General features: G+C 32.9%; 1 protein-coding gene across 1 annotated transcript in view; it reads left to right on the top strand.

The window, feature by feature from the left end:
• Positions 1–23886, top strand: part of SI (sucrase-isomaltase) — a 91815-nt gene extending 67929 nt beyond the window's left edge. The window contains exons 38-48 of the mRNA XM_055308179.1: positions 8532–8665; positions 9840–9874; positions 9955–10071; positions 12141–12289; positions 14307–14391; positions 14476–14532; positions 15113–15234; positions 17832–17920; positions 19858–19907; positions 20146–20313; positions 23365–23886. Coding sequence (XP_055164154.1) covers positions 8532–8665; positions 9840–9874; positions 9955–10071; positions 12141–12289; positions 14307–14391; positions 14476–14532; positions 15113–15234; positions 17832–17920; positions 19858–19907; positions 20146–20313; positions 23365–23433 — 1075 coding nt within the window. The 3' untranslated portion in view covers positions 23434–23886. The remainder of the gene's footprint in view (positions 1–8531; positions 8666–9839; positions 9875–9954; positions 10072–12140; positions 12290–14306; positions 14392–14475; positions 14533–15112; positions 15235–17831; positions 17921–19857; positions 19908–20145; positions 20314–23364) is intronic.
• The last annotated feature ends 245 nt before the right edge of the window (positions 23887–24131 follow it).

Here is a 24131-nt window from a genome sequence, read left to right as displayed (position 1 = left end):
TAGATTTAATACCTAAATTAGTTTTAAGAGTTTTTCCCTGCTGACCTATCTGATAACACTTTACTTTCCAATGTTCTCTGTAACTTACTTGGTCCTTTATGGCACTTAGAATTATTGTATTTCTCTCTCTCTCTCCCTCTGTCTCTCTACCTCTTTCATTTATCATTGTGTATCATTTATCATTGTTTTAAATTTCATCCCATTCCAAAAGCAATCCTGAATAATGTTATTTTGTTTCTCCCTAGCTCATAGTAGCATAGAGATTATAATAATAGGCCTTCAAAATATAGCTGTGAATGAATAAATGAGTAAATAATATATGATTAGTTAATAATATGTAATTATTTTAATATATGTATTTTATATATTTTTATTTTTATTTATATATTATTTTTTATTGGAGTTCAATTTGCCAACATATAGCATAACACCCAGTGCTCATCCCATCAAGTGCCCCCTTCAGTTTTATATATATTACATATATATATCACTTCTATATAAGTATTATTTTAATTTAATATATGATCTTATATTTATATTTATAACAATTAATATAGTATTAACAAATAATAAAATAATATAGTCCATTAATTAAGGCATTAGAGTTTGGTTTAATCTGTTATTTAAATCCATTATTACCAAATTAAAATATGTGTAAGTGAACTTGACTTAATGTCCACAATAAACAAATTTTTATGTGAGGCCAGTGATAATGGAACACAAACCATTCTTTGACCATCAAGTCTTTATTACCACTGTCCAATAAGACTTTTTGCAATGATAGAAGTATTTTCTGATTCTGTGTTGTCCAGTATGGCATGTACTAGCCATATAAGGTTATTGAACAATATGACTAGTGTGACTCAGAATTTTTATTTTGTTTTATTTTTTTAAGATTTTATTTATTCATATATTTGAGAGAGAGAGAGAGAGTGAGAGAAAGAGTGCAAGCAGGGGGAGAGGCAGTAGGAGAGTGAGAGTGAGAATCTAAGAGAGACTATGTGCTGAGCTTGGAGACTCACATGAAACTTGATCTCACGACCCTATCATGACTTTTTCTGAAATCAAAAGTTGAACACTTAACCAACTGAGCACTCAGGCATCCCCAGAAATGTGATTTTAAATTTTATTTAATTGTAATAAATTTAAACTTAAATAGTTCCATGTGGCTAGTGTGCAGCTTGTCACACAGTACAATATATGTCACTGGCTCTTAACTACACAGTATAATCACCACTAGAGATTTTTAATAAATGTATTGATTTACCTGGTCTGTACTATAGCCTAAGATCTGAATTTTAAAAAATTTCCCAGGTAGTGCCAGTGAGCATCTAGGGTTGAAAACCACACACACAAAAATAATAAATAAAATAAAAATAAAATAAAATAAAAAAGAAAACCACAGCTCTAGTATATGATTGAAGTTGGTAAAAGAATGAAAAGCATTTTGGAGTAAAGGGTATGGGTAATATTTCCTCAGTTAGTGAAACATGCTTATCTCATTTCTAGCACCAAACTTTTTCAACCTATGAGAGATGAATTATTTAAAGATGTTATTACGTGAATGAATGACCGCAGATTTGCTCACCAAATTCCAATGCAAGGACACTAAAATCATATAGAAAGACTAGGAAATGTCATTTTTAAGAGTAATCAAATTGGTCTTCAACAATGTTTTTTTTTATCGGGATAAATGTTTCATTAAATTTACCCTACTGGAATATAATTTTGAAGTATAATTATCCTCACTTTTTTATCCTCAGCTAACCTCATTTTATCATAGAAATATAGGTGTTAAAAAAGAATAAAAATACTGAAAATTGATTGATATCTTTTTGGCAAAACTTATGCATTTTGGGATGAAACTGTAGTTTAAGGAAAATTGGAAAAATATTTCTCAACTGAGGTAGTAAATTGTACTGGAACACATTTCATGGTTCCTAACACACTGTAGGATGCTTAGTAAATTTAAGGAAATGTAGGTAAATTTCTAAATAATTGATATACGAAGATATTTAGTGATATTTAGGGATATTTAAAGTACATTTTACTCTTAAATAACAAACATTATGAGGAGGAGATCAGTACAGTCTTCCAAAGAACAGTTTTTAATTTAAGTCATAATATATTTCTTTAATAGTGTTGATTTTGCTCCCATTCATAAAATTTTCAGTAAAGGTGTCAACCACATTTGTTATTTAAATTAGAGATGAATAAATGTTAAATGTTGAGTTAAAGAGCTCAATTTACATATAGTGATAGTCTTTTCATGTTTTATTTTTTATTTATTTTAAAGATCTTATTTATTTATTGATGAGGGACTCAGAGAGAGGCAGAAGGAGAAGCAGGGTCTCCACAGTCTCTGATAAGGGACTGGATCCCAGGACTCTGGGATCACACCCTGAGCTGAAGGCAGATAGTCAACCACTGAACTACTCAGGTGTCTCAACTTTTATGTTTTACCTAATTTCTTGATATTTATTTTTTTTCAGTTATATTAAAAAAAATGTTGAACTCTCCTTCAGAAATGTTAGAGATTAAACGTAGTCTGTGTTTTTAAAGACCTTGGCAAATGTAAAAGGACATTACATTTATATTTAAGCAAAGGATGGATAGTAAAGACTTTATTAATCATTGGGGAAAAGTGAAAGGATTAAAACATAATTTTTTTCTTCAAGGTATCCAGACTGTAGCATTTTATTGTTCCTTTTTTTTTTTTTGACGCTGTTTGTGCCTTTCAAAACTGGTGCAGATTTAACATGCAACTAGTTCTTGCTACTGTCCTCTTCACTAAACATGTCACAAACAAGCAAAACAAGGAAAGAATACAGTGAGTGGATTCAAAAACAGGAGATAATCACTTGAGAAATAGCAGTTTAAGAGGAAGGACCTTGGACCAGTGGCAAATGAAGTTTCATATTTAAATCCCATACAAAAACTTTGTCTTCAATACATCTCTTTCCCTTATTTAAAATTCAGTGAAAGGGATTATAGGGGAAAGTAGAGAAAATGAGTGGGAAAAATTAGAGAGGGAGACAAAACATGAGAGACTCCTAACTCTGGGAAATGAACAAGGGGTAGTGGAAGGGGTAGTGGGTGGGGGAATGGGGTGACTGAGTGACTGAGGAGGGCACTTGATGGGATGAGCACTGGGTGTTATACTATATGTTGGCAAATCGAACTTTAATAAAAAAATATATAAAAAATTAAATTAAATTCAGTGTTGAACTGATATAAGGCCTGAGGTTCAAATGTAGGAATAAGTACGCTTTAAAAACTACCTCAAATTCTGTGTTCAAATATCAGACAATTAAAGAATTATATGAGTATATATTCCATATTTTCAACTTCAACAATACCTAGAGTGACTTTAAAGATTATCATATATTTTTCATTAGAGAGGATATAGAAAAATCAAAATCTTTGTCTCCCTTTGGAAATTCTCCCTTTTTTGTTAAATATGTAACTTTTAAGTAAATGCCCCTGATTTTTGTAATCATAATTTAGAATGGAATTTGAAAAATCAGTAGATACAAGTTATTTTCTTAGATATTCCAATAGACTGGGTTAGATGGCAAATGGAAAAACCATATCCCATTTCTAAGTTTAATATATCTCCTGGAAAAATAAAGATGCCTTTTTAAAAGATATTATTTATTTATTCATGAGAGACACACAGAGAGAGAGAGAGGCAGAGACATAGGCCGAGAGAGAAGTAGTTTCCATGCAGGAAGCCCGATGTGGGACTCGATCCTAAGATTCCAGGACCACGCCCTGGACTGAAGGCAGGCACTAAACTACTGAGCCATCCAGGGATCCCGAAAGACGCCTTTTTGAGTGGGAGAATTGTGTAATGTAGGAAGTGACCTCTTGTAATTCTTTTAACAAAAAATAAGATTGGTAGGTCAAAACACAATATAGCTCACCCTCCCACTAATTTGGAAATTTTCTTGTTTACAGCTGTGACTTTGTTAGTCATCTGAACAGATACTCAACCTTGTCTCTCGGACTTTACTTCCTGATTAATATGTCTGAGTTGAATGTTGATCTAGCTGGTATCAAAATTGAGATCTGAATCCATAGAACTATTTCCATGGTTCACCCCTTCACATTATCTTCTCACTAATGGAAATTTAAATTTGTTTTTATTGTGCACTAACAATGGAAATAGTTAAGCTTACAAAAACTTATTATCCAACTCTAAACCTGAAACTGAAATTACATATTCTGATCTAATGGTGAGTCTGAGATATGAAATGGTCCAGTTACTATTTCTAATGAATGTTAAATGTATAATACTGAATGATTGCTTACTAAAAAAGTAAATTAAAGAGATATATTTAGCTTTCAAAGAGTTTGCTTAAATAAATATTGAGAAAAATAATCCTGTGATAACTTCATTTACTCTAAGACATCCTGTCCTATAATCTAAAATAATTTAATACCCACCTGATCAGAGATAGAAGTATCTCAAGTATAGTTATTTTATTAGTAATTAAAAAATGATAACCAAATGAATTAATTTCAAGTTAGTATCTTTAGTAACCATGGTGAAAATTATTTTTTTCATGGTAAAAATCAATATATATAGTTATGGCTAGAAGTTTTTAAATATGTTTAAAAGTTTCAATTTAATATTCTCCATTCACATTATCTACTTTTGTAATATACACGAATAGTTTTCTAAAAATCATTTTTAAGGACTTTTTTCCCCCCCAATAATTTAAGGTATTTTTTAGAAGCTTTAAAATTCTTTTAAAAAATGCTCATGTAGGCAGCTATAAGTACACAATAAAAATACTTCTATATTATAATAACAATATTATAATCCTTTCTTTAAGTTTTTCAAAACCAACTGGTAACAGAGGACAAACTGTCCTACAGGTCAAAAGTGTTTCTTAAAATTAATCTAAATTCATTATGACTAAATCATTTGTGAAGTTGGAAGATGTCAAAATTATTTGGAAAATATTTATACTGATGGGATTTTAAATTGTATATTTAGTGGCAGCAAGCACTTTTATTTATTCATGAGAGACACAGAGAGAGAGGCAGCGGCATAGGCAGAGGGAATAGCAGGCTCCCTCAGGGGAGCCTGATGCGGGACTCGATCCCAGGCCCTGGGATCATGCCCTGAACCAAAGGAAGACGCTCACCTGCTGAGCCACCCAGGTGTCTCCAGAGGAGATTCCTCTAATGCAGGAGGTTATATTTTCCTTAAGAGAAAATTATTATGAAAACAATGAAGAATTCGTCTCAATTAGAAATCTAACAAGGTCTATGTCCAGTTATTGATTTAAAGCCTCAGTAAAAAGTTTTGCATGAAGCAGACAAAAATAAATTTAAAAAATGTATTTCTTGAGTGTGAACACATTAAGAATTTGGGAAAACTCCATCCTTATAAGTAGTTTTTGTATTAGTTAAATAAAATTAATTTTGTTCTCAAATTAACTAAACTTAGAATGTACGTTTTCACATATATATTTAGATTGATCGTCAGTGTTTTTTTATTCTCTATATAAATAATCGTTCATTTCTTGTTAAATTTCAGCTAATATATGTGATGTATGTTAAATATATTGACGTTCCTAAATAGACTAGATCCTTTATTGTAGAAAATAAAGTAATGAAAATGGTTTTCTTATATATGATCTTTTTAAGGATTGGCATACGTGCAAGTAGAAAGTTTTAAGTTAGCAAATACAATATGGTCTTTATCGTTAACAAATTGTTCGATTTTGGTTCAATGGATCTGATGTCCATTGAAAATACTTTCAGGAAGTGCCTTGGTGGCTCAGTTGGTTAAGACTCTGCCTTCTGCCTGGATCATGATCCCAGGGTTCTGGTTGGCATCTTTGCTCAGCAGAAAGCCTGCTTCTCCCTTTCCTTCTGCTTGCCACTCCTCCTGCTGTGCTCCCTTTCTCTCTAAGTCAAATAAAGAAAAATAAGAATCTTTTAAAAGGTGCCTTTAAAAAAGAAAACACTTTCAGTTTCCTGTAATTTTGATTTAAGATATTCATTAATTCAAAAATTTATTGAGCTATTAGTATTCACCAAACACTGTATTAGGTATAAAAAATACAAAAAAGAATAAGACATTATCTTTAACTTCAAGAATCTCAAGGTTTCACAGAAGTAACTTTATGTATAAAGAAATCAGTACAAACACTGTCATCCATGTTGTAATAAGAAAATGATTGCAAAGTCTGCCTAATTAGATATTTGAAGTATTTCTTTTTCCTGAGACAGTTCTGTAGTCCTTATTCGTATGCAATTTATTTTAAATAATATAAAAATAAACACTTTACTTCCAATTAATAGTGGAATATTTGTCTACTTTAGATGCTCTTAAAATATCACAGAAAGAGTGCAGGTGATATAAAATAATGCATTATTATATAATTATTAGCACGAGAATATGTTTTAAAATGAAAAGTAAGTCTTCAAAGACTGAGGAGGGGAGAAAAGAAAAAAAATATGAGGTATATTGTAAAATTGTCTTGAGATCTGGCTTTGGATAGATTCTGTGCTTGAAATAGAACAACTAGGTTTATTTTTAACACCCCCCAAAACCTCACTCTCTTTAACCTGCCTTCTTTTTTTTTTAATATAAATTAATTTTTATTGGTGTTCAATTTACCAACATACAGAATAACACCCAGTGCTCATCCCGTCAAGTGTCCCCCTCCGTGCCCGGCACCCATTCACCCCCACCCCCCGCCCTCCTCCCCTTCCACCACCCCTAGTTCATTTCCCAGAGTTAGGAGTCTTTATGTTCTGTGTCCCTTTCTGGTATCTCCCACACATTTCTTCTCCCTTCCCTTATATTCCCCTTCACTATTATTCATATTCCCCAAATGATTGAGAACATACACTGTTTGTCCTTCTCCGATTGACTTACTTCACTCAGCATAATACCCTCCAGTTCCATCCACGTTGAAGCAAATGGTGGGTATTTGTCGTTTCTAATGGCTGAGTAATATTCCATTGTATTCCCACATCTTCTTTATCCATTCATCTTTCGATGGGCACCGAGGCTCCTTCCACAGTTTGGCTATTGTGGACATGGCTGCTAGAAACATCGGGGTGCAGGTGCCACGGCGTTTCATTGCATCTGAATCTTCGGGGTAAATCCCTAACAGTGCAATTGCTGGGTCGTAGGGCAGGCCTATTTTTAATTCTTTGAGGAACCTCCACACAGTTTTCCAGAGTGGCTGCACCAGTTCACATTCCCACCAACAGTGTAAGAGGGTTCCCTTTTCTCCGCATCCTCTCCAACATTTGTTGTTTCCTGCCTTGTTAATTTTCCCCATTCTCACTGGTGTGAGGTGGTATCTCATTGTGGTTTTGATTTGTATTTCCCTGATGGCAAGTGATGCAGAGCATTTTCTCAGGTTGTACTACAAAGCTGTGGTCATCAAGACAGTGTGGTACTGGCACAAACACAGACACATAGACCAATGGAACAGAATAGAGAACCCAGAAATGGACCCTGAACTTTATGGTCAACTAATATTCGATAAAGGAGGAAAGACGATCCACTGGAAGAAAGTCTCTTCAATAAATGGTGCTGGGAAAATTGGACATCCACATGCAGAAGAATGAAACTAGACCACTCTCTTGCACCATACACAAAGATAAACTCAAAATGGATGAAAGATTTAAATGTGAGACAAGACTCCATCAAAATCCTAGAGGAGAACACAGGCAACACCCTTTTTGAACTTGGCCACAGTAACTTCTTGCAAGATACATCCACGAAAACAAAAGAAACAAAAGCAAAAATGAACTATTGGGACTTCATCAAGATAAGAAGCTTTTGCACAGCAAAGGATACAGTCAACAAAACTCAAAGACAACCTACAGAATGGGAGAAGATATTTGCAAATAACATATCAGATAAAGGGCTAGTTTCCAAAATCTATAAAGAACTTCTTAAACTCAACACCAAAGAAACAAACAAACCAATCATGAAATGGGCAAAAGACATGAAGAGAAATCTCACAGAGGAAGACATAGACATGGCCAACATGCACATGAGAAAATGCTCTGCATCACTAACCTGCCTTCTAAAACAGAGTATTATAGCAAAGATTCTCTGTAGAGTAGTATGGAGATTAAGTGTTGACAAGTATATTATAATTGAGAAAGACTGGAGCAATCAATAGTTAGAGCTTAGACCTTTATTCACGAGAACATATTTAAGTAGAATAAAATGAATTCATTAAAAAAATCTCCCAAGATATGATTAGTTGATTTGATAACTTCAGTAGTTGACTTAACCTATATTTGTTGAACAAATAAGGAAAGGCCACTTAGGCATGTCAGTCTGGTAAATGGTGGAAGGGAAGAAAAATGTCCTTTATGTGTGTGAGAATTTTATAGGATAATAAGGGAAGACTCATTTATAGAGCTAGTTGTAGTAAGAGAAAACAAAGACACCATAAAAAAAAAACCACTTTTTTAAATGAGATGCTCATAAGCAGAAATGTCTGAGAATACCTTATATAAATACTCTCCATCTATATTAGTGCATTACAGAAGACAACTGGCAAAAGAGGAATTGTTATTTCTCGTTCCACATATCCTTCTGGTGGACGATGGGGAGGACATTGGCTTGGAGACAACTATGCAAAATGGGACAATCTGGACAAATCAATCATTGGTATGTGAGTCACCATCTTTATCATTACTTTTTTGAGTTTTCTGTTAGGTATTCACTTTTGCTGGTTCTAGTACATATACGTTACAAGTCCTCCTCAAAAACATGCTTTTGGATCATGTTCTATGACAAATAGCTTGATGAAAAGGCAGTAGGCCAGAAAACAGGTTCTGGGATGCTTTATAGAAACTAATGATATAGTTTATTCTGAGAAAATAATTTCATCCTTTTTGGTCCCAGTTCCCTGGGAAAGAGCAGGAACTGGGAAAGATAGCATCTAGAGTTAAGAATATAAATGGGTAGAGATTCTAGAGAATAATGATGCTCATAGATGCTAATGAACAAAGCATTTAAAGCCAAATTTTTAAAGAGTCTTTTGACAATTGTTGGGTAAATAGTCAATAAAACATTATTATTCTGAAGGGGAAATGGATACTTTTCTGTTTCAGATCTAGTATTAAAAATTCTTTACTGTTTATATCAGGATCAAAAATAATCAATGTTTAGAAATATTACCTTAAAAGAGCTGGGGTGGGGATCCCCGGGTGGCTCAGCAGTTTGGCGACTGCCTTCAGTCCAGGTGGACCTGGAGTCGGGATTGAGTCCCACATCGGGCTCCCTGCATGGAGCCTTCTTCTCCCTCTACCTGTGTCTCTGCCTCTCTCTCTCTCTCTGTGTGTCTCTCATGAATAAATAAAATCTTTAAAAATAAATAAAAATAAATAAAAAAATAAAAGAGCTGGGGTATTACATGAATCCTACTTTATTGATCTCTGATGATTTTTTTTAAATAAAGATAATTATTTTTTCCCAAATGATGAGACCTATGGTTAAATAATTACATAGATGGCTTTTCATTTTAAAAAATGAAACCAAGGAAAATGTTACCACTTTTTTTCTCGTACTGTAATGTATTCATCACTATTTTGTGCTCTAAGCATATCATCTTGAAAGTGACAAAGAAGCATAGTGTCTTAGTTTTATAAATGTCATTAACATGATGACAAAAAAACCGATGAATATTCTAAGAGGAAATAATAGAAAGTTCTATTAACAATCTGAAAATGTTTCATTGGATTAGGTTATTAGAAATAGGACACCTCAATAAATACAAAAAATCAAATATTAAAATATATGAAATAGTAGCTTTCTAAGGTTTTTTACTTGATTTTTTTAGGTATGATGGAATTTAGTCTCTTTGGAATCTCATATGTAAGTAGCTCTATTCCTTTCATCTTAACTTATAAACATTAAGAAACAAACCTTTAAAATTAAACATTATAATATTTTAGACTGGAGCAGATATCTGTGGTTTCTTCAACAATTCAGAATATGAGCTCTGTGCCCGCTGGATGCAACTTGGAGCATTTTATCCATACTCAAGAAATCACAACATTGCAAATACTAGGGTATGTAGTTACTACACTCTTATTTGTTTCTCCTTACTAACCTTAGAAATTTTTAAAAAGAATTCACCAAATCTGGCTCATTTCCAGTGCATACTTTGAATGAGCCTCTTTACATTTACTAAGGATATCATGAGCCCATTGCTTTGAGAATTTTCTGGTTTGAGTCACTTTACCTTATACTTTGGGATATAGAACTTGGTTAGCTGGCATGCTTACTGCTCTGTTCTGTATAATTTTGAAATAGCCAGGGGAAAAAAAATCTGCTTCTGAAACTTCTTCTAAACTAAGACAGAAGAACACAAAAATCAGCCTTTAAATATTAGAAGTGAAAAGTCATTTGAAATGCTAGTATCAGTACATGAAAATGAGCAGATTTATTTATTTATTTATTTTTAATTTTTTTATTTATGATAGTCACAGAGAGAGAGAGAGAGAGAGAGAGAGAGAGAGAGAGAGGGGCAGAGACACAGGCAGAGGGAGAAGCAGGCTCCATGCACCGGGAGCCTGATGTGGGATTCGATCCCGGGTCTCCAGGATCGTGCCCTGGGCCAAAGGCAGGCGCCAAACCGCTGCGCCACCCAAGGATCCCAAATGAGCAGATTTAAAAGGCAAATGTTAAGACAATGAGTTGAGAAATTGAGAAAAAGGAAAAGGGAATTATGAGATCTAACTCTTGTGTGGTAGCACAATTCTCTATATTACTAAATTGTCTCAAAGAAATTTTGGAGTAAGGGGTGACAATATTAAAAATTATGGAAAAGTATGAATAATTAGAGGCAACATATAACTAAGCACTAAGATTTGTGCTACTGACTTTTAGTGAAGAAATGCAGAGGAAAGATGAATTATCAAAAAATACTTCATGGAGTAGTTGTAGATAGAGCTAGTCTTTGAAGGATGGATTCTAGCAGCAGTAACTGAGCGGTGGAGCTCATTAGGTGCTATCAAATCCTTATGTCCCTCCTGGGAAATTTTAGTTAGATTGGGATAAGGATTTATTTTAGAAAATGAAAATAAAAATGAAAATCTATTTAAAGATAGATAGAAGGCAGTACCTTCCCTATTATTTTTTAACCAGTAACTGCAACATTTTTTTGAGAGAGAGAGAGAGAGAGCTGTACAAGTGGGGAGAGGGAAAGAGAGAGAAGGAGAGAGACTATTTTTTTTAAGATTTTGTATTTATTTATTCATGATAGAGAGAGAGAGAGGCAGAGACACAGGCACAGGGAGAAGCAGGATCCATGTCGAGAACCCGACGGGGAAGTTGATCCTGGGACTCCAGGATCGTGTCCTGAGCCAAAGGCAGGTGCTAAACCACTGAGCCACCCAAGCTTCCCTGGGAGAGACTCTTAGGCAGGGTCCAGGCTCAGTGCCGAGCCTCACGGGGGCTCTATCTCTTGACCCTGAGGTCATGACCTGAGCCAAAATCAAGAGTTGGGTGCTTCGGGCACCTGGATGGCTCAGTCAGTTAAGTGTCTGCCTTTGGCGCAGGTCGTGATCTCAGGGTCCTGAGACTGAGCCCCACATAGGCCTCTGTCAAATAAATAAATAAAATCTTAAAAAGAAAAAAAAAAAAGAGTTGGATGCTTAACTAACTAGGCCACCCAGGCACCACTCAACATTTTTTAAATAGGTTTTAATCTTTCCAGAGTCAATTTTCATCTTTTTACCTGGAGTGTATATTCCAGGGCAGACTAGGGCATATTCTTCTTTCTTATCCAGCATTAATTAGGTCCTCTCTTTCTCCTATACTTTTAATTTTTTCGTATCACAATTTATCCATTTCTCATGAGAACTCACAATGTGGGTGTCACCATGATGGGCTTTGCCTGTCTCTGTTTATTTCAATCCACATTTTTACAGCATTTCATTTACTTACCAGTCTTTTCACCCCCTAGTGATTAGCACCATGATTGACAATATATTTGCGACCTATTCAAATGTGAACTGCACTTTACATATGTTCACCCAAACTAAATCAAGCTGTGGGTGTAATTTTCATTTTTCTTATTAAAGTATCAGTTCTTTTTTTCTTCATCATATGATTATTTTATTCTGTTTTGTTTCAGAGACAAGATCCTGCTTCCTGGAATTCAACTTTTTCTGAAATGTCAAGGAATATTCTAAATATTAGATATACTTTATTGCCCTATTTCTATACACAGATGCATGAAATTCATGCTAATGGTGGCACTGTTATTCGACCCCTTTTGCATGAGTAAGTGCAAATCCTTTTTTTCCTACCAAAAAGAGATAGTTTTCACTTAGTTTACTCAGTAATATCATAGAATATTTGAAATTGGAAACTTTTTCAGTTATTTTATTTTTTTATTTTTAATGATTTTTTATTTATTCATGATATATATCATGAATTTATTCATTTATTTATATGTCATTATTATTTATTTATTTATTTATATTTCATTATTATTTATATCATTTATTCATGATCTCTCTCTCTCTCCTGAGAGAGAGACACACACAGAGAGAGGCAGAGACACAGGCAGAGAGAGAAACAGGCTTCATGCAGGGAGCCCGATGCAGGACTCTATCCCGGGACTCCAGGATCATGCCCTGGGCTGAAGGCAGGCGTCGAGCTGCTGAGCCACCCAGGCGTCCCATTCACTGTTATTTTAGTATACATTTTGGGTTAATAAACATTTATATAAAAATATTAATAAACAGGATGATATTAAAAGTGATCTTGGGGTCCATTAATCATTAATCAGTTGTTAAAAAGTAATAATTCTTAGAAATAATTACTATATACCTAGCATTATTTTAGATTTGCATACCTTATTATAAGGAGTATTTTAAACATGGAGGCAAGTAATATTATTTCCATATAATGATTTGATTAATTGAAGTTTATAGCAGTTAAGTAAATCCACTATATATATATTTGCCTAACTGAAGGTAGCCATCTCACCTCTTCTTGGATGTATGTTATAGAGCACCCTAGAACAGTTTTAACATTTTCCTTAGAAAATTGTTCTGGATTCACTCCTTAAAGCTCAAACTGATATATGATCAAATCTTGAAATTCTATTCTATGGACAAGGTTGCAAAAATTTTAGCCTGTTCTATTTCTAAGGCAAATACAAGCCAGTTATTACTGTTGATGTCACAAAAAACAAACACACATTCAAACAAAAAATACCAAAACCTTTAAAATAATCATACTTCTTGTGTACCCTATATTACCAGAGTAATTGAATGAGGTGATTTGTTAGATTGCACAATTGATAAATCAGTAAAAATACACAGCACATATTTACTAAATAAAATAATAGTATGTAAGGCAAAAATGACAAAAATAATAAGTTGATCAGTATGCCTTCTGTTCTGATGATAGGGTTTTTAAAAATCTAGGTTTTCCTAGATTCACATTGTTCTCTAGTAGCTTTATTTATTTATCTATCGTAATCTACTCTTTATTTCTGGTAAAATTTTATTAGTATCTCACCTCTCTTATTTCCAGACTTTCTCCCTATTAGCTTCTCAGAAGAGTCGGAATATCAGCCAGAAACGTTATTATTAACTATGCAAACTCCTGTCCTGTTGAAAACATCTGGGCCTTTTTATCCCATGAGAAGTCCATGAAGGAGTAAATTTAGCAGTCCAATTTGGCATTAATCTCAGTTTATAGTTAAAACAAAAACAAAAGAACAAACAAAAATTTGCAATTCCATTTCATTTGGAGAAGAAAGTGCGGACATTTAATACTGACTTTCTCAAACTATGAAAAACAGGTTTTTGTGTTTCTAAGCAGTTGTATCTGAAATTCAGAACTATATTAATGCACTATTCAGTGAGCTCTAATTTAAGTGAGATAAGCAAAATCTTTTTAAATTACCAAATCAAGATTCTTATAGCACACTTGTCTCACAATTCTCTTCCAGTGTATTGATAATTTTTGCTTCCTAGTTTGTTGATCATCTACTAGGTAACAATATTTGTACCTCTGTGAATTCTCTTCAAAGATTTCTCATTTAGTTAGCCTTATACAAATTCTCCGTATTTTGTCAGGAAGTTTAGTTATGGTCTACATTTACTCATAAAGTATTGTACTACTTATTACATTTTAAATTCCAAGAGATAGAATTGGTTTTGATTTGTTATAGTTTAGTTTTCACTTCAATTTACTGCAAAATGTGATTTGAATACTTATTTCATGGTATTCCGGAAAAAAAATGAAGTTTATTGATTTAATTATTTGTAAATATTTTGTCAAGGTTCTTTAACGACAGGATAACCTGGGATATATTCAAGCAGTTCTTGTGGGGTCCTGCATTTATGGTCACCCCTGTATTGGAGCCTGTAAGTCCTATCATTTATTTTTGTTCACAAAATATTTTTTGCTTTGGCCCATATGTTTTTAATGACTATATCTTTAAATTCCAGTATGCTAACACTGTACAAGGCTACATCCCTGATGCCCGGTGGTTTGATTATCATACGGTAAGTCGTTAAGGAATTCTGGGAAATTGACTAAGAGGAAATGAGTTAACAATTTAATCCCAGCCTTTTCATTAGGAACATATTTGGTTTACTTTACACTTAAAAAGATATCTCTTGTTGATTACAGCTGAATCAAATTTATAGTGAAAGAGAATTTATTCCACCATAGTTTGTTACGGAGTCATTGATTTATTTTATTGAATAAATATAGAGAATGCACATTGTACACAAAAAGTCATTGTCCTGTATCAAATATGCATAATTACTATTAAAGGTGATATAGTCTTTCTGAGAATAATGTGTATGACAAATCAGGAATAACTTTTGTGACTTTTGAAAACTCATATTTTCTGCATGAGAGCATCACAAAAATAAATAAAGGTGAATTACTTCCAAAGCTCTTAATAACTAAGAACTAATTATACACTTTAACATGATTTCCTGAATATGTTTGAATTTTTATTAATTTTTAAATTAAATATATCATTTGATTTTATAATATGTCCCCTCAAGTACCAATATTGCTGATGATTCCATTTCTTGCTGCTTGTGTTCTTCCTTGCAACCTTCTTGTTTCCAGGGCGAAGATATTGGTGTCAAAGGATTTGTTTCATTTAATGCTCCTTTATATACAATAAATCTACATGTCCGTGGTGGTCATATCCTACCATGTCAAGAGCCTGCTCAAAACACATTTCACAGGTAAGTGAAGTGTTTACAAGAGCTCAGATTAAATTTTGAGATATGTCATGCTAGAATTGTCAATAACTGGGAAGGGTCTAAGATTTTACCCTACTTTCTAGTTAGTCTGCCACAGTGTCATGGATGTTGGCTAAAAGACAAAGGTCTTTCTTACTCATGGCATAGCAAGAGATGTGAAATTCATGTTTGCTTAAGTTTTCCTTGTCCCCAAAGTCCCGTGGAGATAACATGGAGTGGACTATGCCTATGCAGATGCTGCACATGGAGGAGGATTGTGTCACACCTAAGGAATTCCAGGCTTAGGCGCTCAGTCCTTTATAATGGCCAGTAAATTTCTTTAAAAATTAATTTAAACCAAACCTGTCCTATCTTCCAATACTGTCTGCTTTAAAAACATCCCTTGAAATGTAATTCAGGGACACCTGGGTTACTCAGTTGGTGGGGGATCCAACTCGATTTTGGCTCAGGTCATGATCTTAGGGTCGTGAGATTGAGCCCCACATAGGGCTCTGTGCTCAATGGGGAGTTGGATTAGGATTCTCTCTCTCTCTCTCTCCCTTCACCCCTCCCTCATATGCAAGATATGCAGATATTTGAGACTCATGAAAAATCGTCTTCCAACATGGCATTCCTTCTAATAGTAAGAAAACCTCACAGATGAAAATAACAACTAAAACTTCATGTCTTCTGTATAAATTTGCAAAAAAATTGATAAATGAATGCCTTCTTGTATTCTGAGTGGCTCTCTTACCTAAGTACTCATCATTTTTGATGCCTCTGACTTGTGGAAAGAAATATTATTTACTTCATAGAAACATGATTTTTTTAAATGAACCTTTCTATAAATTTTAAGCAAATATTACTCAGACAACTTTTCTTTCCTTCCACCTTTTCTATTCCCCCTTTCTACTTCCCTGTGTCACTCCTGTGAAATAGTCTCCAAATCACTTTAGTCTATGAAAATGTAGATGCCCATTGAAAACATCACTGCTTCTTCAAACTTCAAGTCTACTGATGTCCAGAGAAGAACCAGACCTGTTTATTAGCAGCCTTGTCCCATATAAAGATGAAAGATAATTCATATTTCCTACCCATTACCATTCATAACTGATCATCTGGCTAAGACCTTCTCTTCTTTGCCCTAAGAGCCCTACCTGGTATTCTCTCCCTCTTATTCAGCAATATATTCAATCTACCAGAGATCATGGGTCCATTATGCCTTTTGTGACTGATGTAAGAGTGAATCTTTTTACCACTCAGAGTGTCTATTTTCATTGTCTAAATTCCTGGCTTAAACATTCAGATTCTAGAGGACTCAGTCTCTGTTCCTTTTCTCATCTTATGCTGTATCCTCTTATTTGGTGATCTACATGCCGACAGCCCCATGTGGAGTGAATGGAGTTTTTCTATCTCCCAGAAAGATTCAAATCCACTTCTTTTAATATTCTACCCTGATATAATTAAAGAGGAGAAAAACAATTATTCCTTGAGAAGTGAGAGCTTCATGGAGAAGACCATTAATAAGTTGGGCCTTGAAGAAACATTTTGTTGTAAGAGAACAGTAGAGAGGCCGCTGTGTGTGTGTGTGTGTGTGTGTGTGAGTGTGAGTGTGTGTGAGTATGTGTGAGTGTGTAGGGGGTAAAGTAAATAGGCCCCAGGGTTAAGTATATAGATAGGATAGAATGTAAACTGTGAAACATTGTATAATCTTAAACTTTAAATATGTTGGAAAATTATGGAAAAATCAGATATTTAATGTTGCTAATAAGGTATTCTTATCTTTTACCCCAGTTACTATAAACTGAAATATATATATATATATGTATATATGAACATATATCTATATGTATTCATACTAAGACTTGTTAACATTTTTACGAGGAAAAATCAAGGTACTATAGAGATTTGAACTCTAGATAATCTGGATATTTTAGGGAAGTTCGATGGCAATACAATTTTCAACATTTGTGATTGGAAAAGGCAATAGCAGCTACACATAATATGCCTGAGAAATCCTTCTTAGCAATATGAAGCTGTCAAACCAAACCACTGTGAGTGAGCAAGCAGATATTTAGTTCATGTAGGTGCAAGGTTGGGAGGTATTGCCCACTTCAAGGATAGAAATTACAACTTGCAGGCTACTCATCACATTCTTATTAATAATTACCAATAATAACTCAGTGATTTATGTAGGAAAATGTGAAGAAGGCTTAAATTATAATAGATAAATAATGCTATTAATATAGTTTCATGGTTAATGGTCAGTGGCAGGATTAGCAGAGGGAAAAATAAATATATCAATAAACAACTTTAATTATTATAAATGAGGCTCCTTTTGATTTGTTACAATAGATGATCTCTTGAGATCAAAAGACAATGCATGATATTTTCTATTAAATATGAAGGATTTTATGGTTTATATCATTACCAGTAACTCATTAAGGAAAGTCCTTTAATTTTCTTTGTCTGAAACAGTTTGTATTCTCCTTAGTTGGTATTCTTAGTTTTCCTTTGGATATTTATATGGATGCCACATCATAGCTGAACATGTGCTATTCTATAAACTTAGGTGATATTATATCTTTTTTTTTTTTTAGCCGACAAAATTACATGAAGCTCATTGTTGCTGCAGATGTTAATCAGAAGGCACAGGGATCTCTGTTTTGGGATGATGGAGAGAGTATAGGTGAGTGTCCCATTTAGTAGATAAATGTAATTGATGGCATACATATTATCTCGCATTACTTTTATGTTATCTACTATTGTACCTTGTAAGCTAAGTGAAAGGCCAATAATATTATCCAAAGCTAAAGCAGCTTAATAATTAGCTAAATCAACTTAAAAATGTAGTGTCTAAACATTATAGACTTTTCTCTAAGCCTAAATATAGTTAATCCATATAGTAAATGTCTGAAAAACTAAGAAATGTGTATGGACCGAGAATGTATATTGATTATCTGTTGTCATGCTATTCACACGATAGACGTTCAGCATGCATGAGGTCAGCAATGCTGAAAAACCAGGTTCCATGTGTGCAGGGCAATGCCTAAAGGGTGCCTCTAAAATGTGAGATAGTTTAGAAACAAAATTCAAGTTTGGTCTCAGTACCTCATGCCTATTTTTTTTAATTCAATATTTTTTTTACATGTGAAGTTTAAGGATTTAAACTTAGATCTATGTTTACTCTATGACTATTTCTTAAGACCACACAGAACTAACTGGCAGGCTTCCAGCAGTGTGTCCTTTGCTGACCATTGTCATCAGAATCACTTGGGGCAGTTTAAGATGCAGATTCTAAGGAGCATTTTATTTCCATTAATTTGGGGAGAAGCCTAGGTATCGCCTTTAGATGATTATTATGCTGTTAAATATACACCGGTGTGGATTTAGGCTTATTGACTGCCATTTACAGTGCTACTCTACTTAGATGGGAGTTCTGAACATTCTCTTTACACAAATGTTAGTCGTAAAAACTAACATCTATGTGGAGCTGATGGTCACATGAGGTGGTTTACTGGGATTTAAATTATTCACAGAAGAGAGATTTTTCATTACTAGTCAAGACATACATCTTTCATATTTTTAGGTAAACCCTAGTTAATATTTTGGAACCCTAAGAAATAGAATCTATTTATTAGTAAATAAAGCATACCAGAAGGTTGATACAAGAGTCATATGGTAAAAAGCAAGACTCTTAAAAACAACAACAACAACAACAACAAAACTTTTCCTAGTATTTTGTGATTTAAGGTGAAGAATCAACCACTATTAGTTAAAATCTTACATTTTTAGAGTCCTGACCCTCATTAACACATTAGCTGGAGTTCTGCAAAGTTTGCAGCCTTTCTCACCTGGGACCAGCAGGCTGCACTTTGTATTTGCCTACAGTTTCCCAGGGTTGTAAGGTTGAATTATGCATAATTTGCATCTTTGTCTTGGAATCTTTGAATTTACCTATGTAATAAATTAATTCAATTGAACAGCAAAGGAGACAATGCTTCTCTTAGAAATTATCTCCAGCTCTCCCTATCAAATTAAGATACAGATAAAAGAACTTGGTATGACTATTACCTTATGAAAGTTTCATGGCAGATTTTATTTTTTAATCACTGAAAAGTAAACTTAATTCAAATATTTATTTATAGTCTTTCCATGTAAACATACAAAATTCTTCTGGCCAATTGTATTTTTTTTTGTTATATCTCACAAACTCAGTATATATGTTGTAATTAAGTACAAAGATTTCAGATAAACCCTTGAGCAAACAGCCACAACAATATGCAACAAATGCTTAGCATGACTGATTCAGCAGGTTGGAACCTCCGAAGAAGTTTTCTCTTACAGCAAGCTTGTCAATCTAGTTGATAGGCACGAAATTATTTCCTCCTTTAAGTACATTCACATTTTATAAAATGTTATTTCCTGACATATTTTTTTCTCTCAAGGAAAATCAAAGATAATATTCAACAGATCTCCCTCATCCATGGTTAAGTTAAATAAACTTAGAGAAAAATTAGATATGCAATGAAGATATTTGTTATCCTTTTAACTAGGAAAGAGAAGCAAAATATTTTTACTATGTTTCTTCTTTGTAAATATAAATACTTTTTTTTCCTTCTACAGATTCCTATGAAAGAGGCTTCTATTTCTCGGCACAATTTAATTTAAACAATGTATGTATTCATGTCCGATCATTTGTATGCAATTGTGTTAAATAATATTTGAAGTTGTATTCCATACTTATATTTTTGTATTTTATATTTATTGCATAGCAGAACTCATTTTAAATATATGAATAAATAATTTACTATATTATTATATACATTTTGGTTAACAGGTATGTGCTTTAAAAGTCTTTATTGCTTTTGAAAGTGGATGGTTTAAATTACTTATTTTTCTTTGTCTTTATAGAATACCTTGACAAGCACTATATTGCAAAATGGTTACATAAACAAAGATGAAATGAGGCTTGGATTCATCATCATATGGGGGAAAGGAAAGACTCCTGTTACTGGGGTTAATCTCATATATAATGGAAATACAGAAGCAGTTAAATTTACTCAAGAAGCAGACAAGGAGGTAAGTGACACACAAACAATTTTAATGGAGTTTTTCAAAACATCTATATGAATGTCTTCTATTTCTTAACCCTAAGGAAACATAATTACAAGTTACCTATGACTTCCGTTGTTTATTCATTTTTCTTAAACTTCAGAATTGATCTCCTTATTATCATCCTTAGTAACCTGTCATATGAATCAACCTAGTGGGATCTGTGTTACAATTTTCCCGACATAATCAAAGCAAGATGAAATTGACATTAAGCTTCTAAGTCATTGTTATCCCTATATGGTAAAGTGCCTCAAAATTTAATTTTTTTAAAATATAAAATGTCTACATTTAAATATTTAATACATCTTGGATAAAATATATTTGGAAATCCTTGCAAAATTAATAATTTGTCTATTGGCACTCATGAATAATTTGACATACAGGTGTGCAAGGATCTGATATATGTCAAATAAATATTCAGGATTTTTTTGTCAAAATCCCACTGCAACCAGTAATTAGTTTTTTACTTTGAACAAAAATTTTAAGCTTCCTTTTTCTTTCAAACTCAATAAGAACACAAGTAAACAATTTCTTCAGTTCCTTCCAATTCTAAATCCTGGAATCCATGTCTCAAAAAGGTAGATTTCAAAAAACATATATTCTAGACAACAGCTAAGTGTTATAAATGATCCAAGTACAAGGCTATGTCTCTACTGCTAAAATTGTGTGTGTGTATGCACCTGTTAGTGTTTATGGCTGAATAAAAATAGCTAGTTGTTAATCAACCAGTCACTTCAGATAAAGCTAACTTACAAAACAGCCAGCCGTTTGACTGACTTCAACTGAAAAAAATAATAATTGTGTCTTGGACCATAGTATTAGGTTCTCGTAGATTTTATGAATATGAGAAGTGAACAACACCTGAAACGTCACTCCATCCATTTGAAACTTAGTACCTGTCCTAGGCAAGTATTATTTCCCCTTTAATATAGAACCATGTCTTAATTACCATTTTAGCATCAAAATGCTTTTATTTCTTTATATTATATCAAGATTGGGAAGTTAGAGTTTTGTAGACTTAATGTTCTTCCTTTGTAAAATAAAAAGTTGATAGCTCAGTGCCTCATCCCCATTTTTCTTCTTTTTAAAATTTCAATGGTTTGTAAAATTGCAGGGTAAGGGAATCACTGATTTAGTCTAGAGGTCACCTACAGCACACCAAGAAATTGAGTCCTTCAAAAGGAAAATTAATTTTCTAGGAATAGTCAATAGTTATTGGTCACAATTAGAATCCATGTTTTTGACCTGGCCAATGTTCAACCAGATTAAAAGGGATAATTTGCCATATAATTTTCTTGCTCTTTATTTAGTACTACATTGATAAAAAATAAAGCTCTTAATTTTTTGCTATAAAAATAAACTAAATACAGTCAGATGAACAATGTCAAATAAGATATTTTAACATATCAAGTATTATTTCAAGTTCATTTTGACCAGATACTTGGTATAAAAACACATCATTTATAAAAAGTTCATTCCACTGCTTCCAAACTCATTCAAAACGAATTTTAAGTTTTAAGAAGAAATTTTTACGGTATTTTATTACCTCGGTGATTCCAAAAGAAGATACTAATTTTAATTACTAACAATTGAACAGTTCCTTCTAAATTCATTCAATAAAACAAATATTTATGAGTGTCTAATGTTTCCAAACTTTATAGATTTATGCTAAAAGTAAAGAATGGTCAATTTTTTTCTCTATCCTGGTTTCCCTTCTCCGTCAGTGTGGGAATTATATGCAAAGCATGATTTAATTGTTCTATCAATGCAATTTTATCTAGTGTATTTTTTAAAAGATTTTATTTACTTATTTGAGAGAAAGAGAAAGAGAGAGTGCATGAGCAGGGGGAGGGGCAGAAAGAGAGGGATCATAAGACTCCTCACTGAGCAGGGAGCCAGATACAGGGCTCAATCCCAGGACCCTGAGATCATGACCTGAACTGAAGCCAGATGTTTAACCAACTGAGCCATCCGGGTGCTCCTCTATCAATACAATTTTAAAAACATTTTCCTAGCAACAATTATGTTTTGTTGTCTTTTGTACAGGTATTAAAAGCTATCTGATGTACTTGTTGCTTTTCACTTTTGATATAAAGGAACTAGCTTAGGTTTTGGTGTAAGATGAATGTTTCAAATCTGGCTAATATATATTTTAAAAAATGCTTAACTTTTATCTTTTAAATCCTCTTCTGTATAATATGGGAAATAAATTCTAGAATGTTGTGTTTTAGTGAGGAATATATTTTATAAAGACTCAGAGTACCTGGTATTCAATAAGCAGTAAAGGAATCTTGAATTCTCTTCCTCTTCTCTTCAATATATGATAATTAAAACTAAATTTTCTGAGCTAAAGCACAGAAAGTCATGTGAGTGTATTGGAGAAAAAGCAATAAGGTCTAATGTAATCATCATATCATAAAAATATTACAAATGGTTGACTGCAACTGCTTAGTCACCTCCATATTTAGTCCAGATTCTGTCCAATGAAAGAAAGTAACACAACAAAGTTGAAATCATTGGCAATAAATTAATCATCCTAAAGCATTTTAGGATTGATACAAAAGAAAACATATTTACAGTCTAATTTTTGCATGTAGATGTGCCCTAATATTTGAAGGCAGGAAGCATAGAGATTTATGTAATGCAATTATAAATAATTCTATGTTTAGGAATATTGAGAAAAAATAAAGTAATATAAATCAAGATAATTGGTTAATAGTTTTATTTTATTTTATTTTATTTTTTTTTTAATAGTTTTAGTTTTAATAGTCTCTTAACAACTATTCCACCTCTCTGGGATTTATTTTTAACTGCAAAATGAGTGGGTTGGGTGAGATTATTGCTGTAATAGTTGTGAACTCTCTGGAATAAAAATTCACCAAAAAAAAAAAAAGAGAAACAAAGACTATTATGCTACTTACAGAAAATTTATTTCTGGAAATAGTCTTACTTACTTAGAAAAACAAAAAACAACACGGTTCTGAATAAAAAATAATTACCATTTTATTTTCTTTTTAGATATTAAATATTGATCTGACAGTGAATAATGTTACTCTAGATGAACCATTTCAAATCATCTGGTCATGAAGATCACCATCAATTCCAGTTGTCAAAGGGAAATTAACACCTGGATTTAAGTTTCACTGTACTTATAGTTTTCCCTTTTTGATGATTTCTTATTTTGTGTAAAATATGATTTTCATAATATCTATCTAAAGTTATCCCACAGTGTACAATAATATTAAAACTAATTTTTTATATTAATGTGTTCTGGATCCAATTTTTAACATATTTAGCAGGATTTAAGTAGTTCTAGTTACCTTGCAAATATTAACCAAAACTGTAAACTAGTTACTAAATATATATGTGTGTAGCTTAGATATAATTAAAACAGGTGATTTTTTAAATGAAAATTTTGTATAATTGTATGAAATATTTTCTTCAAGGTTTAGCAATTTTAAGACATGTAACAGTAGTTGTCATCAGATTTAATTATTTCTTAGTATGTACATTTAATTAAAAAACAGAAAATAAAATGTATATAAGTAAGGAAGTGTACATTTCTATTTATTTTCTAAAAGGAAATTGTCCTAATTTGGATTGCTATAACAAATTATCATAGATTGAGTGGTTTAGGCAATAAACATTTATTTCTCATTGTTCTGGAGGCCCAGAAGTCTGATCAAGGTGCCAACAGATGGTGTCTGGTGGGGACACTCTTCCTGGTTTTGCAGATGGCCATCTTCTCCTTGTATCTTCACATGGTGAAGACCAGAAAGAAAAGA

This window comes from Nyctereutes procyonoides, unplaced genomic scaffold (genome assembly GCF_905146905.1).
Source record: "Nyctereutes procyonoides isolate TBG_1078 unplaced genomic scaffold, NYPRO_anot_genome, whole genome shotgun sequence".
NCBI classification, from domain to species: Eukaryota; Metazoa; Chordata; class Mammalia; order Carnivora; family Canidae; genus Nyctereutes; species Nyctereutes procyonoides.
Note: the sequence above shows the minus strand (reverse complement) of the source record. Positions and strands in the feature narration are given on the sequence as shown.